Source organism: Myotis lucifugus, unplaced genomic scaffold (assembly GCF_000147115.1).
Source record: "Myotis lucifugus unplaced genomic scaffold, Myoluc2.0 scaffold_22, whole genome shotgun sequence".
Taxonomy (NCBI): Eukaryota; Metazoa; Chordata; class Mammalia; order Chiroptera; family Vespertilionidae; genus Myotis; species Myotis lucifugus.
The window spans coordinates 10950119-10952143 of record NW_005871070.1 but is presented as its reverse complement, the minus strand read 5'-3'; the positions used below and the strand labels follow the sequence as shown (position 1 = coordinate 10952143).

The following is a 2025-nucleotide window of genomic DNA, read 5'->3' as shown; positions in this document are numbered from 1 at the left end:
GGATCCAGCTCAGGGCTGGGCCCCTCCTCTCCTGCGGCCTCAGCTTTCAGACCTGGGAGCCCCCCTCCCCCTCGCCGCACCCCACAGAGAGCCCAGGAGAGCTGCCCTGACAGGACAGTGCTGAGGCTGGCGCACGTGGAGGCAGGAACCAGTGCGCTAGCGCAGACCCCGGGCGCAGGCTGCTGTGCCAACACGCTGGCTGCTGGCACCACAGGACACAACACACCACTGCCCTTCACACGTGCGTGGGGAACACGAATAGCACACGTGTGCATGCGCCACAGTGGCACGCCAGGCTCACGCGTGTGAGGGTGTGTATGTGGCACAGACAGCGCACAGACAGCATCGCTCCCGACACAGTCAAGTGTAGGAGCCGTGGGCGAGGTGCGGAGGGGAGCGGTGGCCCGGGAGGGGTGCCGGGTAGGGGCTGAGCAAGCCGGGTACACCGGGTCCTGCTGAGGGCATGGACCTGCGCCTCCCTGGCATCAGAGCCTTTGTGGACAGGGCCCGGCGGGCTCGGTGCCCATGGCTGGGCCCACTCACCCCAGTCGGGGAACTCCTGGTTGTTGCAGAACTTCTGCCCCCGGGGCAGGGGGTACAGGTAGTGGCCGCAGCTGCAGTTCTGGATCATGTGGTCTTGGAAGCATGAACGAATACAGGCCTGGGGAGGGGACAGGAGGCTGCGATGACCAGTGGTGTCCAGGGAGCTGGGAGTCAGGGGAGGCGTCCCCCCTGCGAAGTGGTGGTGAGGTGATCGAGCTGCAGAGGGATGGGGCCACTCCCCGAGGTGGAGCACAGGGGACCGGCGGCTGCTCCACATGCGGACGCTGACACTTGGCTGCAGCTCTTGTTACAGGCCCAGCGGCCTTCCGAGCCCTTTACACGGCGGCCCAGGAGCAGGAGCAGCTCTGAGGGGACGGCGGGCTGCCTCCTGCGCTGGGGGACCGCTCGGCGGCCAGCTGGGAGGGCGGGGAGCCTGGGCTGCCAGGCCCGGCGGGATGTGAAGACTCTCCCGGGTCGGCACATTCCACCCACTGGCATCCCCTCAGAGGCCCGCTGTGTCTGCAGCAGCGATTCCCGCCCTCGGAGCCTCGGTTTACTCGTGGGTGAAGCAGGGTGGCAGTCACCTGTGGGCTGAGGGGGAGGGCCGGGCCTGGCCTACTCCCTGGTCTGGACCAGGAAATGGGGGGCAGGTGGTGAGCAGCCTGGGGGAGGGGCGGGGTGGTGAGGGGCTCTGGCTTTGGGAAGCAGGTGGTGTCTCCAGCCCCATGACGGAGCTGGGGTTGGCACAGGTGCCCGGGGTCTTTGCCAAGGTCTCTGGCCAGAGGTGCTATTGCATTGAAAGGAGCAAGAGGTTTCCTGGAAAGAGGTCTGGTGGGCGGAGCTAATGCCTCCGTGGCCTCCTACACTCTCCCTGTCTCCCGGGGCTGCCCCTGCTGAGGGGACCAAGCCTGCTGGGCCGAGTGTGGGGTGGAGGGGGCCAGCTGCAAGGGCGGGCGGGCAGGTGGTCACAGGGGAGGTCAGCTTCCTGTGACCACGCCAAAGGGAAGGCCACCCCTGATTGGAGCGCTCAGACATGGAGGCGGCACTGGGCTTCCCCCTTGCTGTGCCTCAGTTCCTTATTCCCCAGGGCAGACTGGGCAGGGAGAGGAAGTGTCGGCCAGTGGTTACTTTTGTCACCTTTGCAAAGATTGAGTCTGTCCCCTTCACTGGGACGGGCTGGGGTCGGTCTCCTGGGCTGCAGCAAGGCGGTTTAGGCCAGAGGCAGAGAGGGGCTCGCCCGGTAAACTGACGAGACGTGGACTCACTCTAGCCTGAGGCTCTTAATTATCGCCGCTGCACTGGGGTTGTTGGGTGGATTAAGTGATCGAACGTGGGAAGTACTTGGCAGAGTGTCGCCTAGCACACGATCAGCCTGCTATTAGCACTTAATTCACACTGATAATAACTAAATAGCATATATAATAATTAACAACTGCTGTTAGTGTATTATTCCCTCGTGGGTGTTGAAAGAATCAAATGATG

General features: G+C 63.9%; 1 protein-coding gene across 1 annotated transcript in view; it reads right to left on the bottom strand.

Moving 5' to 3' along the window:
* SCNN1B (sodium channel epithelial 1 beta subunit) overlaps positions 1-2025 on the bottom strand; it is an 18757-nt gene that overhangs the window by 3553 nt on the left and 13179 nt on the right. Inside the window, exon 6 of the mRNA XM_023751476.1 lies at positions 544-680. Coding sequence (XP_023607244.1) covers positions 544-680 — 137 coding nt within the window. The remainder of the gene's footprint in view (positions 1-543; positions 681-2025) is intronic.